Source organism: Dermochelys coriacea, chromosome 8 (genome assembly GCF_009764565.3).
Source record: "Dermochelys coriacea isolate rDerCor1 chromosome 8, rDerCor1.pri.v4, whole genome shotgun sequence".
Lineage (NCBI taxonomy): Eukaryota > Metazoa > Chordata > Testudines > Dermochelyidae > Dermochelys > Dermochelys coriacea.
The window spans coordinates 70614612-70629894 of NC_050075.1; the positions used below are offsets into that span (position 1 = coordinate 70614612).

The 15283-nt window shown below is 40.4% G+C and overlaps 1 protein-coding gene across 3 annotated transcripts in view; it reads left to right on the forward strand.

Annotated features, from left to right (window-relative positions):
* CDC14A (cell division cycle 14A) overlaps positions 1-15283 on the forward strand; it is a 121210-nt gene that overhangs the window by 13357 nt on the left and 92570 nt on the right. For all 3 annotated transcript variants that reach the window (XM_038412213.2, XM_038412211.2, XM_038412214.2), the window contains exon 3: positions 3899-3974. In XM_038412213.2, coding sequence (XP_038268141.1) covers positions 3933-3974 — 42 coding nt within the window. In that variant the 5' untranslated portion in view covers positions 3899-3932. The remainder of the gene's footprint in view (positions 1-3898; positions 3975-15283) is intronic.

A 15283-nucleotide genomic window follows, 5' to 3' on the forward strand; every position in this document is an offset into this window, starting at 1 on the left:
AAGCAAAATAAAATAACACACAAATCTAAGCTTAATACAGTAAGATACGAAATGCAGATAAATCTTACCCGAAGCGATGTTCCAATACGCTTCTTTCACAGACTGGACTTCCTCCTAGTCTGGGTCCAGCAATCACTCACATCCCTGTAGTTACTGTCCTTTGTTCCAGTTTCTTTCAGGCATCTCTTTTGGGGTGGAGAGGCTATGTCTTGAGCCAGCTGAAGACAAAATGGAGGGATTTCCAGGGGCTTATATAGTCTCTCTTGTGGCTGGAAACCCCTCTCTCCCCCAGTATAGAATCACAGCTAGAGATGGAGTTTGAGTCACCTGGGCAAGTCACATGTCCATGAACGGCTCAGTTCTCTACAGGCCGAGCCATTGACCAGACATTAGTCCGAATGTTCACAGGAAAGCTCAGATGTGGATTGGTGTCTATCAAGTTCCATTATTAACCAAGTACTTCCATTTACTTGAATAACCCCTGAAACCCTTCACGCTATGTTGATCAAATCTGCCTTACTGCTTTCTACAGCAAACACTTTAAATACAAGCATCGAGCCAACGCTCATAACTTCAGATATAAAAATTATACATGCATACAAATAGGATGAATACATTCAGTAGAATGAAAAGGAGTACTTGTGGCACCTTAGAGACTAACAAATTTATTAGAGCATAAGCTTTCGTGAGCTACAGCTCACTTCATCAGATGCATTTCTGTTTTTTCCACCAAATGCATCCGATGAAGTGAGCTGTAGCTCACGAAAGCTTATGCTCTAATAAATTTGTTAGTCTCTAAGGTGCCACAAGTACTCCTTTTCTTTTTGTGAAGACAGACTAACACGGCTGCTACTCTGATTCAGTAGAATGTATGCAAAGCTATGTTACATGGCATATCTAGCATAAGACCTATTCCAGTTAAGTAGTATTTACACTCATAAGCATATTTATATAAAGCATTATGGGGTGTATCACCCTGGGTTGTTGAGTTTTTGCAGGGAGGGAGGACTGGATTGGGGAAAGTTTCTTTCCCTGTCCCTGAGACACCTCCCCCATCCCTTTTCTGATTAGGAATAAAGAAATTTCCATACATTAGTAAGGGGGAACTTTTTAAACAAAAGAAGCAAAAATGTCAAATGAAGCAACAAAAAGTCTCAAAAGAACCTTCACAAAAAAGATGACCAGTCACCCTTTTATACCCCCCCCAACTTTTAAAAAAGCATAAACATATATAACAACTTAGTGTCACTGTACTAAACTCTTCTCCCTACTTCTTTTCCTTCCCCCTACCTCCCTGTGGGAAAGTCAACTTTAAACCCATCTCTTCTTTCTGTTTTCCCTCCCTCTCTCAGAATGTTGTCAGTAGAGGAATATGTTGAAATTTATTAATCAATAGAATGGCACATTTTCCCCCCTTCTAGAGAAGAGGTGGAGGCTGTCCTGGATAGAGAGAGCGGCGGCTGAGCTAGATGTTGGAGCGGACCCAATAATAGAGTAGGAGCAGTGACCTCTTTAAAAGTTTCACAGTGGCTTCCATTGTAATCTTATTTTCAGTCTCCTAAATTCTTGAAGGTGTATGGAGAGTTTTGTTTTAAAATGAGCAAAACTTTCATCGTTTTTTTTTTACCTTTTCTTCAATAGGAAAAGGTATGTGGTGTTAACTGTAGTATTTTAACTCATAGTAAAATCCCTAGTGAAAACAAGGCAGTTTGTAGTTTGCACGTAAGTTAACACAGAGGTGGGCAAACTACATGGCCCCTGGGACTATCCTGCCCAGCCCTTGAGCTCCCAGCTTGGGAGCCTAGCCCCTGGCCCCTCCCCCACAGCCATGCAGCTGCGTGGGCAGCGCTCTGGGCAGCGTGCCTGGCAACTATGGTAAGGGGACTGGGGGGTTGGATAAGGAGCAGGGGATCTTGGGGGGGGGGGGGTGGAGGTTCGGGGGAGGTGGTCAGGGGACAGGGAGCGGGTGGGGTTGGATACGTGTGGGAGTCCCGGGGGACCTGTCGGTGGCAGGGACGTGGATAGAGGTTGGGGCAGTCAGGGGACGGGGAAGTGGGTGGGGTTGGCTGGGGGTAGAGTTTTTTGGGGGGCGGGTAGGGACAGGGGATCCAGGAAGGGGCAGTCAGGTGACAAGAAGCTGAGGAGGTTGGATGGGTCGGGGGTTCTGACGGGGGGGGGGGAGTGGGAGGGGCGGAGACCAGGCTGTTTGGGGAGGCACAGCCTTCCCTACCTAGCCCTCCACACAGTTTTGCAACCCCAATGTGGCCCTCTGGCCAAAAAGTGTGCCCACCCCTGAGTTAACGGGTCAATTTAAAAGACTATATGCTTTCTAACTCAATCTAATTCATATACTTAGACTGTATCATAATATATACACACACAGGGAGGCATGAAAATGCTTTAATTTTGGCATTCTAAATTTTGAGTGCTTGACTTTACAGCCTTAAGGTCCTTTTTAAACATAGCTTTTTGTGTGTAATTATGGTACATTAAAGTAAAGTGTTATAAGAACGTTATTTTGCAAGAAAAATGACACAAGTTTTAGGAAATGCCATGTTGGGGATTGCCAGCGAAACCTTAACACTGCACACTTTGCATGTGCCTAATACAGTCTTTAATTATATTATCGCCTACTATTTTTTTCAGAGAGCTCCCATCACACACAGATAAGCAAGGGGGCCAAAATTAAGGTTGCCCAGGCAACTTCCTAACTTTCAAGTACATGATTTTGCAACCTGTATAATGTTCCTGAAATGTAGCATAGGGTTTTCATGAATATAATTTTCTAGGGTGTGTGGTGGTTTTGTTTTAAGCTAAAAGAGAAATTATACTTAACTGCTACAAGCTCCCACCATGAGTGGTGTTTACATCCTTAATGTTGAGCACTTCAGAACAGTGAGTGCCACTTGAAGACAGGACTAACTAAATTAGCTGATAGTGGGAAGGATGTTTTCCCTAAGGGAGGTCAGAATGCGTTGCTGGGGCCATGTGCTGGGTCTGGGAGGTGGGGTAAGAGAGGCTCATCTGGCCTGGATATGTCTTCTCTCTTCCCAGCTCAGGAGTTGGGGGAGTTCCTGTTTCCTGTGGTGTGCAGCCAGAGTGAGGGAGGACCTTTTGTGTCATGGTGTGGGTCTGGGAGGGCAGTCAGGAAGAATCTTTCCTGGCTCTTCTGTGACCCTGCACAGCTATTTTGGTGGTTCCTGATGTGGTCTCAGTAGCAATTGCTCCTTAGGTGGCAGCATGGGCCCAGTTTTATAATGTTTGTTCGTATTCTGCTGTTTTGACAGGCTGCCATAATTTCCTGAGGAATGAAGGTGAGGGAAGGGAAGTGGCTGTTTTCAACAGTGCATGTCTCAGTAAAAACTGAACAGAGTTTTATGAGACAAAGAGGGTTTCTCTGAGAGCTTGTGTGCTGCAAATAATGGAGATCTTGACATCTCAAAACAAAATTTTGGGAATATTTTATAACAGAAATTATTAGGCAACTGAAATATAGAGGCCCCCAATAATGGATAAACTATGTTTTTAATTACACAATATATACTGAAGAGACAAAATGGATGAGGTAATAGTTTTTATGGGAGCAACTTCTGTTGGTGAAAGAGACAAGCTTTAAAGCTTACAGAGCTCTCCTTTTGCTCTGTGTAAGCTTGAAAACTTCTCACCAACGGAAGTTGGTCCAATATTGTTTCACACACCTTGTTCTCTAATACCCTGGGACCGACATGGCTACAACAGCACTGAAAACTTTTCTGCCATGATTACATTGCATCTGAAATGAAGCATAGCAAAATTACTAACTGGCTTGCAGTTTAAAGAGCTGGAAGCAGATGTTCACTGAAATAGTTTAGTTCTTCTCTAAATGTATTTTTTTTTTTCATCTTTCCCCACTCCACAGTTTCTATGCAGATTTTGGACCTTTAAACTTGGCGATGTTATACAGATACTGCTGCAAACTAAATAAGAAGTTAAAGGTAAAATTTTAATCCTTTCTATTTAGATTTATGAACCAAATATTCAATCTCTATTGTTTTTAACAAATTGCAGTGCGCAGCAATGCTGTGCAAGTGTCATTTACATGGTTAACCTTGAGCTTTGGACACAAGTTGTGCTGTCTTGCCATGTGTGTATTCCCAATGAGGAACTAAAAGTTGAGCCTTTTTGTTCAGCAGTTGAACCACAAAGGACATGTACACCTTTCTCTTCAAGGTGAAATATAAGTCAAAGGAAGTTAGTGTAATAGTAAACAAAGGACTGAAAGCCAGAATCCTTTGAGTTGTGTTGATGTCTTTGAGTTCATTGCCAGCATACCTGCCTGTAATGTATAAGTACGTTAGCATGAACAGTATTAGATTGAAGGATCATGATAGCGTGGTAAGAGTGTATGATAAAGGATGAAAATGCATGTTTAAATGAATATTTTTTCAATGGAAGAGTTAGGACTTCTTTAGATGTATTGTTTTAAAGAAACTATATTAATGTAACAGTAATGCAGAAACATTCAGTTAAATTCATATACAAAAACACTTTTTTCGGATGTGGTGGCCCAGTTGCTGTTCCTAGCCACTCATCTGTGTACGTATTCTCTTCTCTTCCCCTGCATTAGGGCTTTCTAAATTTGGTCCTTGACTTTGACTTACCTTACATAAGACCTATGGACCTATCTGTTTTTTTTGGATGCCATGATGACTTTTATTTAAATTGTAAAATGCCTGTTCCGAATCATAGGCAGTACATAAAATATACAATTCAGAATTAAAAGGCACCAAATGACTTTCAAAAATGCATATAAAATGTGACCGTATTGACCTCTTCTAAGGACAATAATAGTCATGTAGCCTTCAGTCCAGCCCTGTCCCCAGATGCCCAAGGAAAACAAAGATGGCTTTCTGCACCTGGTGTAAATCCTAACAAATTTGGTTGCCTTATAAGAAAAGTAAATATCTTAACTAAACTTTGTTAGGAATCTTCTGACAAAAACAGACTCTGGTACAGACCTTCCTGTCAATTTTCACTGCTGTTTTTCAGAGATGGACAATATGAAACTGACAAGAATATGTTCATTTCAGTCAGCAGCTGCTGGATCCTAGGGCCCATGTTTTGTTTTGGAAATGCCATGTGTTGGTGCTTCCAAAACTAAAATTTTACACAATTTTAGGTTCACAGCAATCTTTGAAATGGGAAAATTTCCCATCTACTGAAACTTTCCAAGTTTTGATCAGTTCTAATTTTAACTTCAAGAAAACATTTTTCAAAGTACAGAAATATTCTCAAATTAATTTTTATAAAGTTTTTAATAAATTTGTACTGTTCCATTTAAATTCTTCACTGACTATGTAATATAATTAAAAAGTGATTTAAAGATAATGGAATAATAGAACATATTACTGCAACATGAAATACATTACTATTACCTAAGTAAACGTGTGGAGTTAAATTACTTTGTTTCATTAGCTGAACATTTTACTACTAAAATTTTCCTTCTAGAATAAGATAATACTACAGAAATAATTCTGGTACTGTGAATTCTCACAGTGATCTTACTCACATTGGTACCTTCTTTGAGTTTTGTCAAGTCTGCATTAAAAGTGTTCTTAAAATGAACAGCGTGTGTTGGGTCATCCTCTGAGTGACCTTAAATGTTATGCAGGTAATACAACATCTCACACTTCATCGTGTTCAGAATGGGATCTACTCTTGTACAATCCTTAGATTCTGTGACAGTTCATTACCTCCATAGGAGAGCTAATTTATAGGAACGTGGCTTAGTAGCAAAATTTAAATGCCTGGCATAAAGTTGCCAACAAGTATTTGATTGAAACAAACTTAAAAGCCCTAAAGGGAACTTCTGCAAGAAACTTTTGTTAATATATGTTATTCATAACCTCTTTGCAAAATAACCTCTCATGAAAATGACCATTTATTATGTTTTTGTAATACATTGGTACAAACAAAAGTTAAAAGAACATTATTAAAGTTGTGAAGTCAAGCACTCGGAAGTTAAGAAATTCCAAATTTTCAGTTGCCTAACTATGCAACCTAAATTTGGCCCCTCCTTGTGCATGTACATCTTGATACAGTCTGTAATTACACCATTGCATACCACTTTTTTCCTCGGAACCCGTGTCACGGGCCCTGGAAGCCCAACCCAGGACTTCTCAGCTCCACAGCAAGAAGCCTGAGAACCCTAGCTCTAGCCAGGGTGCTCAGGCTTTCTGTGCTCCTTCCTGTGGAGCCATGACCCTGGAAACCCTTGGGCTCCCAATTCCAAGGCAGTCTGCATGACAGGGCTGCCCTGGAGCCACAAACTCTGGAAGCCTGGGGTTTTCAGGAACAATTTTGGTTTAAATGAATCAGCATTTTCTGATTGAAAACCTGTTGGGAAAATTCCAACCAGTCCTTCCACAAACCCTACTTATAATATGTGTATGAAACAATCCTTAGTTTCAGGTTTTTGAATTATGTCCTGTGGGTCGAAGTTAAACGTTGGAATGCATAATCTGGAATTTCCTGTGCCAATATTGTTACTCAAATGTCGAATATTAGCATAATATTTTTTTGTTAGTGGACCTGTTGTGCTAGGAATTTTCCAAACAAAAACAAGACCCAGGCCTTGTCTTACGGAGTACTCAATGAGAAACAAACAGATTAAAGGGAAGGGATATAACGTATTAGCTGGGTGCCTAAGATGACCCTGGATCAGGTATTGGCAAAATAAAGTTGAAGCATTAATTCTCTTGTTGGTAGAAGTCAGTGAGTCTTTTCCATATGCAACACAACAGAAATGTGTCTTAGGAATGTACTTAAATGTGGAGTGGGTGGGGGTCTTTTAATTAAAAATCAGGAAGGACATTTCATGACAGAAGGCAGAATGGAATTAAGCAGTTGACAAATAGGTGACTGGATCTGTCATCCAAGAAGTGTAGGGCTGATTCAAAGCAAGACAATAGCAGGTAAATAGGGATGGAGAATTTATATAGGGCATTGACAACTGTGACAAGAAGCTTGAATTTGATATAGTGGCAGAGGGGGAAGCCAGTGGGGAGATTCATATGTGGGGAGCATGGCTAAAATGATAGGCCAGGAAGATTTTTAACTACAGCATTTTATACATGCTGAAGAGGGGTAGTATGGACGTCAGAGGAGAAAATTTTGCAGTAGGAGAGGCTGAAATTGAGGACCTACTAGGGAATGTTACATGTTGGAACTGTTAAGGTCTAGGCATTCGGTCGGTTGGCTAGTAAAAAATTTTCTTTAAAGATGCTCTAGTTAATTTACATAAGGGTTATATGATTTATCTTAGGAAAAAACTGAACTTGAAGTTACAGGAATTTCTAGCCATAGAAAAAGTAGGTAAGGACTACTGACTTTTTTTTTTTAAAAAACTGTTCCTTTTGTATACAGTATGTGGACTCCAAGTTGTCTGCTTGTGGTGTGTTTGTATGTGGGGTTTTTTGTTGTTTTGTTTAAAAATAATCCACTCTTTGTTATATGTTAAGTGTATTCTCTATTAAAGTCTCCCTTTTTGGAATTCTGACATTAACACCATTTTAAACTTGTTATATCTATTTCCCTCGTCTTGTCTAACTATTCATGACAGTAATTCTAAGAAGGAGAAAGCAGTCTAGTATGGTCTTCAAATGGTCATCAAAATACCTTAAATCTTAAAGGAATTGGGGAGGCAATCCTGGGCTCTGAGAATTTACATAAATAAAATAAGGATTATTTAGTGGAGCTCCCTTTAAATCTTCCCTCTTAATTGACAAAAAGTGGTGTGTGTGTGTGTGTGTGTGTGTGTGTGTGTGTGTGTGTTAAATCCTGTAAACTCAATTGAGTTAGCATAGCACACTGAAAGCATGATCAAGACACAGGCTAATACATCTGAAGCCATGTTAGCTGGCTGCATTTTTAGCCTTCAGATGTGTTAACCTACATCTTGATGGGGTTTTTCAATTGCATTAAGCTTGGAGAGGGTCAAGGCAAACGTTATCAGACCACACGCATCTGTCACATCGTTGAAAAATGCAGGGAGGGCATATAATCACCCATTGATTGTGTATTTCATTGACTACTCTAAAACATTCAGTACTATCTGACAGGATCACCTTTGGAGGATGCTGCGGACATGGAGATTTAAAAGCATTTCACTGAACTCATTGCAAGTCTAACATTGACAGACTACAGTATGAATAGTAGCAGGTGACAGCAAGTGTTTTTTGTTTTTGTTTTTTTTACTGGGCAGGGTGCCACACACATTTTTGTATATACTTTTCCCAAACCTTTTCAACATGTACACAGAATTTAGTGTGAGACAAGCCCTAGAACGTTTTGACAAAGTGGATGCAATTTGGATTTCCATTAATGGACACTTCTTAACCTACGTTAGACACACTGACAAAGTACTCTTTTTGCTACAACCACTGATATAATACAATTAATCATGGAGTCTGTTAAAACAGTGAGGGATATGAACCCTTCCTGAATGAGTGAAAACTAAATTCATGCATATTTACACAATTAATAAAATAAGATGCAAACAGGGATCAAGATTAATGCTCAGGTTTGAGAAGCAGTAGATAGAATCCAGTCATCTAGGATCGTACATATCCAACCAAGGAGGCAGTTCTGAAGAAGACTAGGAATGGCTTGGTCAGCCATGGCCTCTCTTATGGATGTTTGGAAAAACCATGGCATCTTAAAATGTATGAAGGTTTGACTAGTGAAAGCATAATTTTTTCCATAGCGTCCTATGGATTTGAATCATGGAAAATTAATGCTACTGACAAGAAGAAAAAGAAGCCTTTTAGATATGGTGCTGGCAAAGACTGTTGCATATCTCCTGGACGGAAAAGACGACAAATACTTGTTAGAAATATTATTGGACAGAAGCAGAATCTGCCGGAAATCAACAGGCACAAGCCTACATACTTTGGTCACATCAGGCATAGAGATAGAAGTAACCCTGATAAAGTCATCAGGGAAGGAGTGGTGGTGGGTCATTGTAGCAGGGGACAATCAGCAAGGAGTTCAGTAGAAAGTATGTGTGGCAGATCACTGGGAGTTTAGCTGCTGAGGGCTCAAAGCTGGCAATGGAATGAGAAAGCAGATTTTTTTCAGAAGCTGTGGTGTCACCAATATTCAGATATGAATAAATAATTTTCCTTATTTAATTCAGTTGAGCTAACAATTGAAAAATGCACTGTTTTTACTTGTCAAGACAAGGTCTAAAAGTAAAATCCAAGTTTCCTTGTTAGAGATTAGGTTTTGAGATTAGTGTGTGAACTAGTCCTTAGTAGCAGCTTTTGGAATAGTGACTTCCTTATGTGAATAACAAGTAGCTAATATGTTGGCTGTTTGTTGTTGTGAGCCTTTTGTTTTTACGTACTTTATTTAAAAAAGGCTTTGTTTGCTACAGCTATCTCTTCTTATGAAGGAAGTGCGGGATACAAATATTTAACTGGACAAACTGGAGTGTGGAAAATGTCATGATTGCCCTCTGCTCAAAAATGCTCCAAAGAGAAATGGAAAGCCTTCAGCTTCTTAAAATTGTTTTAGGTTTCTGTTAGGGGAAAATGCCAGAGGTGTTATCCACTTGAGCTAGTAGTCTGTCTTACTCAAATATTCTTCTGTTGTGGAAAAAAGCTCCAGACAGCTTTTTTTTTTTTTTTTTTTTTTTTTTTTTTAAACCATTGCACTTTACTTTAGGCATTCTGCATGTAACAGATAAGACTGTAATGGGTGGTTGAAAGGGAACAAGTGTATCCAATAAAATACACTGGTTTATATGGGTTTAAATAAATCCTACTCCAAGCAAAATTTTTGCCTCAAATAGAAAAGTTCCAGAGACTCCATTAGGGATCTCACCATTCCCAATCTTATTACATGGTGATGGTTACCAGTAATAAAACCCTAACACGGGGGGAATGTACATTATAAGAGACACTTTATGGCTTTCTTGTTTATTACATGTGTTCTGGAAGAGAAGTGGGTAAGGAGCTAGTGCAGTAAAAAGGAGGTATGTCAAGTGGGTGAAATCAAGAAGGTACAGTGTGGAATTCTGTTTTATCAGAGGTTCTAATCAGTCTGTACACATCTTCCAGTACAACATAATCTAAAGGGCACTAATCTTTAGTACACTAGCCAACTTAATTTTAGAGGATAGTTCTGTAAAAGCCCAATTGGTTTCCCATATGTGATCACTCTGCCTGCAGTGCATGCAGCTGTGGTTCATCCTGCTCAGCATTTTGTTTATTGCCCCTCTTGTCATCTCTTCCACACTCAGATATGGCAAAGGAGATGGCCTCAACCAGTTACCTTTAGCAATGCTTTAGTTTCAGGCTCTAGTAACCTCACTTCCTTAGTCTCCTTCTAGGAGCCTCACCTCAAGTCTCCAGTGATGAGGAAGCGGTGAAGAATAAAAGGCAGAAATGTTAAGGTTGTGTTTATATCTCCTCAAAGGCACAATATTCTACTTTACAGTTTACCTCTACTACATTTAGTTTATGAAATAGGAGACATTTGTTATACTGAATAACTTGCAGCTGTAATGGCTTGAAAGAAGAAGCAGGTGAACAAGTCTGAGAGAACTGCAGGTTCCAAGAGAAGAAGGCGGCTTCTGGCAGCAGGCTAGGAGCTGCTCTGGTGGAAAGAGCTAACTACTCTCTGGGCAGTCCTCTAGCAGTGGATCATCTGTCAGACTTGTGATTAAAATGTAGCATTTTTAGTAAAAGTCACGGACCGGTCACAGGCAGGAAACAAAAATTCATGGCCCGTGACCTGTCTATGGCTTTTACCAAAAATACCCGTGATTAAAACTTGAGGGGTGGGAAGGCTGCCTGGGGCCCCCGCAGGTGCTGGTGCTGGGGGGGTATGGGCTGCAGTGTGCAGCCTGGGACCTCTGCTGGTGCTCGGGGCGGGGGCATTGGTGGGGCCAGCAGGCTCCCCACCTGGCTCCACATCTCCCTTCCCCCTAGCAGCAGCAGAGTTTGAGTGTAGGAGGGGGAAGGGGGTTGGGTTTCTGGATGAGGTGAGGTGGGCTCTGGGCAGCACTTACCTGGGGGGGCTCTGTGGAAACTGCGACGTTCCCCTTGCTTAGCTGCTAGGTGGAGGCATGGCCAGGCAGCTCTATGCACTGCCTCTGCCCAGGGCACTGCCCCTGCAGCTCCCATTGGCTGGATGAGGGGGACGTTACAGCTTCTGGGGAGCCACCCAGGTAAGTGCCACCCAGAGCCTGCCTCGCCCCATCCCATGCCCCAACCCCCTCCCACACTCAAAGCTTTTCTGCTGCTGGGGAATATGGGGGGGGCACGTGGTTGCCCAAGACTGCCCCAGCAGCTCCTGTGCCAAGTGCACCAGCTGCTATCTGAGCTGCCCCTGAGCCAAATGCACCGGCCACTGCAAAGTTCACAGAAAATCATGGAATCAGTGACCTCCATGACAAACTTGCAGCCTTAAAAAGCTGTAGTCTGAAGCCTCACTGCGATGTTCTATGTCTTCTCCAAAATACCATGATTTCTTTCTGCCTGAAACAGGCAGAATCTTTGGGGAGTGGGGATCTGTAACGCCTTTGGGAGCAGAAACATGGAGACACGCTTGTTCCCACTGAGTCTCTAGGCTGAGAATCTCTCGTCAAGTGTCTGTCTGGTGTTGAAAGTCCTGCTCTATGTATAATAGGAACAAAGCCTCAGTCCTTATATCCAACCTAAAAGTGGAGGCAGATTATGGAAATGTCAGTTGGAAACTACTGCAAAAAAAATCAACATTTGATAAATCTCCCTTCATAAAACACACACAGTTCCCCTGACTGAAATACAAATTAAATATGCTTAGAAAGTTACTAAGTGACAGTTACGTTCCATCAAATACTGGTCTCCACTTAAATATTCCCTTATTCTTAGGGGTTTTTTAATTCCTTGATATACAGTCATGTATATTTAGTATAATGAACAATACTTGGGAGCATGTCTGTTTATAACCAACACTCAATTTTAAATGGCTTCTGAGAAGTTGTACTTCAGCTGTATTTGTGTGTGTACTTGTCACAGAGTCACCGGGCCAATGCTCTGGAACTACTCCATATGAAGCCAGTCAGTACTCTGGGGTAGCATGCCCTCCCCTCTCTGAGCATACTGTCGCCAGGGCAAGAAGCTTGCACAGCTTTGACCTTCCTGGGTCTGACCTCAGAGCATTCAGCCTCCCCGTGTGCTTCCCACAGCGAGTCCGCCCAGGCGGGGCTCTTGGGGAAGCCAGAGGACCCTGCACCCCAACTCCACAGTCAGATGTGACTCTCGGCCAGCCAGTAAAACAGAAGGTTTATTAGCTGACAGGAACACAGTATAGGATAGAACTCGTTAGCACAGAAATCAGTGACTTTTAACCAAGCCCTGGACTCCCTCTCTTCCAGTCCCCCCAAGCAGACAGCTCAGTTTCCGGTGACCCGACTTCCGACACCCCCGTTGCTCCTGCTCCTCCTTGTCTTTGTCCCTGGGCAAAGAGCCACCTGGTTGCATCCCCACTGGGTCTCAGGTTACAAAGGGCCATGCAGGTAGCTGGAGCAGCCTCACCTGCCCCAGAGGTCTCAGCCAAAGTAACAAACCCCTATTACCATCACTGAGGTATTGGTGCAGCACACAGGGAAACTGAGGCACACATTATTCATGCAAAACAGTAAAATTCATAGGCTCAACGGTAAGACTCGCATATAACAAAAGGAAAATCCCCACTTCGTCACAACTTGTGCAGGGGCAGGTATTTGTTTTTAACAATTGGCTACTTTTAGTCTTTAAACATGGTTGGGAGAAAAGTCTCTGCTTTTGCGCTTTTTTTTTTTAGATGTGGTTTGGCGAGTGTCAAAAGCAGATTAGCATTTTTAAAACACAAACAATTGTAATATTCTGGTGGTTGATTTTAAAAAATGAACTTTTTTGTATAGTCGGAACTTATTCAAGGATATCTTTTCTCAAAAAAAAGAAAAATTGTAGGTAAAGCACTGAGAGGTTATGCTTGATAAGAGAGCCTGTTGACCTTGTTTCATTCCTTGTGTTTTGATCACTGATTGCTATGGAGATGATGTGATGCTGTTCTAAGTAATCAACAGCAAGACAAGAATACTTGATCATAATATCCTGTTTGCTCTTTGAAATTGAGTTTTGGTGAAATGCTTAACCCACTTTAATATTACGATATTGTGGAGCTTGATTGTTCAGAGAAACTCAAGGGTGCACTCTTTTTTCAAACAAGTGAAGAACAAATAGAGTAACCATGCAGTGTTATACTACTGTTTGGTCTGCTAAATAAATCTGACTTCATAAAATTGCTATAACAAAAATTACTTGCGAACTTTCTTTTTAGCACGGCACAGCTTCATGCTCTAAACTGTGATAGTTTGCAAACTTCACCGAGATTTGTCTGAACTTGCAGTTCTTTCTTGTAGTAATCTAATTTTCTATTAAATGCAAAGCAATATCTTCATGCTGAACAATGCAAGGGCTATGCCATATTGATTGAGTAACATTTCATTAGGACGGTCACTGGTTGATGTCATCACAATATACTAATCTAGTCACAGCATAAATGAGAATTTCTGAAACTTCTGGCATTTTCTTTTGTCTTGGATCTCTCTAATTAAACGGTATGAACTTGTTTGGGAATCTGGATTTTGGGACTCTGTTGTGTAAATGAATGGGTTAGATTTTCTTTACTTAAAACTAGCACTAGCATAACTTTTCATATGTTTTTGTATCACAAAAGGACTTCCTGTTGTGTTTTTAATTTCAAAATAGTCTGAGCATATTCCAGAGTTTACCATGAAATGTATCGCACTGTTGTCATGTTGTGTTAAGTAGACTTTTGCATCCTCACTAATTGAGAAACTGATGGTTTGTGTAGAGTAAAAGCTCTAGTTAAATTACTAAAATAAGTAACTTTTCATTTATTATGATTTTGAATAAAGAAGCACTTTTGTAGCATTTGAAGAATATGGACTAAGGCTAGTTAACTGATTTTTTTTAAATGTATATCTTGATATTCATGAGTTTTACTACTGTAATATCCAAACTATAGTATTCTAGGAAAACGGAGGAAGAGCATTCTTAGTTCTTTGTATTATACATATTAAATCTTTCTTTACACATTTAAAAACAATTGGTATGTGGTACTATATAGACTTTTTAAAAACGAGCTGAAAGTAATGTGAACATTTATTTTAAAGAAAATTTTACACATGTAAAGAAAAAATTGTAGGTATTCTGTTGGCAAATACTATAAATTATTGCTAAGTGTTTTAGCATAACTAAAGGCCTAGCCCTGTAAGCTGATCTAAGCAGTGGACCTCTCTGAAAATCCACAGATCTCAGAGGGCTCCACATGCATTTTAAGTTTCTGCCCATATGGATCAGCTTGCAGAACTGTGGGGTCTAATGGCTTAATATGTTAAATATAATCTACTACATTTAATTCTCGTCTGTATAACTTTAGCAATTGTGGTGAAACTGGAATTGAGCTGAATATAGAAGTTTCAATTGTGTAAATGTTAAGTGCAGATACATAGTGTAGTGCAGTGGTTCTCAAACTTCTGTACTGGTGACCCCTTTCACATAGCAAGCCTCTGAGTGTGGACCCTCCCCCCCATAAATTAAAAACACTTTTTAATATATTTAACACCATTATAAATGCTGGAGGCAAAGCAGGGTTTGGGGTGGAGGCTAGCAGCTCGCGACCCCTGAGGTAATTCCTTCTGACCCCCAGTTTGAGAACCCCGGGTGTAGTGCTCTTGCAACAATGTCATTTTGGCCAGTACTACTTGTTGTTCCTAAATGAATGGGATTTTTACATAGCAAAGTAGTGATAGAGCATGGTAGTAGTGTTCCACATTTCTGAATCTACTGGAATCTTCAATTCAAATGCTTATCTTGTTAATCTCCCTCAGCATTTGCTGTATTGTAAATGAGTTTTTCATGCCAGTTATTCAAAACCAGTTTTCAATCTTATTTAAAGCTTTAAGCTTGTCAAAAATTGATTTAAATGTACAATATAGAAATCTGAGTCCATAGAGATTGAAGTGTAGCTCTCACTTCCATTTTTTTAAATGGCCTGGAAGCAATGAAAATTCTATATTCCAATAGTTTACCTTAAATGTCAGAGATGCTTCTGAGAATTTGAGGGTATGTTTTCTCTTTCCTCCTCCTTCCCCCCCCCCCCCACTCGGTACAACAATAATGCCATCAGTAGTAGTATATTACTGCAATCTACTATCACCCTGTGTTTTTTTTGTTTGTTTTTTTTT